Here is a 930-nt window from a genome sequence, read left to right on the forward strand (position 1 = left end):
ACAGGGAAAGCAATGTAATCACCTAAACCCTAGAGCACTATTCCTTATTGAAAGTAAAAAAAGGAAAAACAGGGAGAATCATATTTGGCGCCCTGATTTTGGGCTTGGTCTGTTCCAAGCTTGATGTCGGGCGCTATTTACAACAACCTTGGTGGAGGAGGAATGGAGACAAGCATCACGGTCAACGTGCACTAATATCAAACTAAATTTTCAAATATCGGGTGAGCTAGCTACGTTACGGAGGTAAAAAAATGGTTATATTCAGCGAAGTTAATTTAATATGGTAGTAACCAACAAGCAATGATTTATAGACACCCCTGGGTCTGTCTTACCGGGCGTCCTCGCCATATTTGTTGATGTAGAAATCGTCCATGGTAATCTTGGGCATGTACAACATTTCGAGCTCCTCGGCCAAGTCTTGGGCGAATTGAGTCTTGCCCACGGCGTGCGCCCCATCCACCATGATCATCTTGGAGTTCTCGTCCAGACGGAGCGTGGTCTTGTCGTACAGCCCGTGCAACAAGTTGAACGACTTCTTGTTGTAGTCCCAAGGGGCGGGCTTGGGCTCGGAGCGGTCACGCAACACCTTGCCCGCAATCCCACGCCGACATAACGACAACGAATCTGAGGCCGGAAAAAAGCCGGGAATGACGGGTTCATCATGTTATCACACTGGAGAAAAGGCTCCAGATTTTGGCTCTCATGAAATGGACGGCAATCATGATAGCGAATGAATGGTTTCCTTGGTGCATGACTTGAAGTAAAACCGTGGCAACTGTTGATCCCATAGGCATGGGGGTGAGCTAGTGTGTCCTACCCTAAGATTTAGCCATAAATGCACGATGCTTCAAATGGCTTGTCATGTTTTGAGGGAAATACACACACACACACACACACACACACACCCGGCATTTTTCTAGCTCCTGAAAT

The 930-nt window shown here is 47.1% G+C and overlaps 1 protein-coding gene across 1 annotated transcript in view; it reads right to left on the reverse strand.

The window, feature by feature from the left end:
• LOC131882092 (NADH dehydrogenase [ubiquinone] 1 alpha subcomplex subunit 10, mitochondrial-like) overlaps positions 1-930 on the reverse strand; it is a 6,634-nt gene that overhangs the window by 3,451 nt on the left and 2,253 nt on the right. The window contains exon 2 of the mRNA XM_059229132.1: positions 333-624. Coding sequence (XP_059085115.1) covers positions 333-624 — 292 coding nt within the window. The remainder of the gene's footprint in view (positions 1-332; positions 625-930) is intronic.

The sequence above is a fragment of the Tigriopus californicus genome, chromosome 6 (genome assembly GCF_007210705.1).
Source record: "Tigriopus californicus strain San Diego chromosome 6, Tcal_SD_v2.1, whole genome shotgun sequence".
Lineage (NCBI taxonomy): Eukaryota > Metazoa > Arthropoda > Copepoda > Harpacticoida > Harpacticidae > Tigriopus > Tigriopus californicus.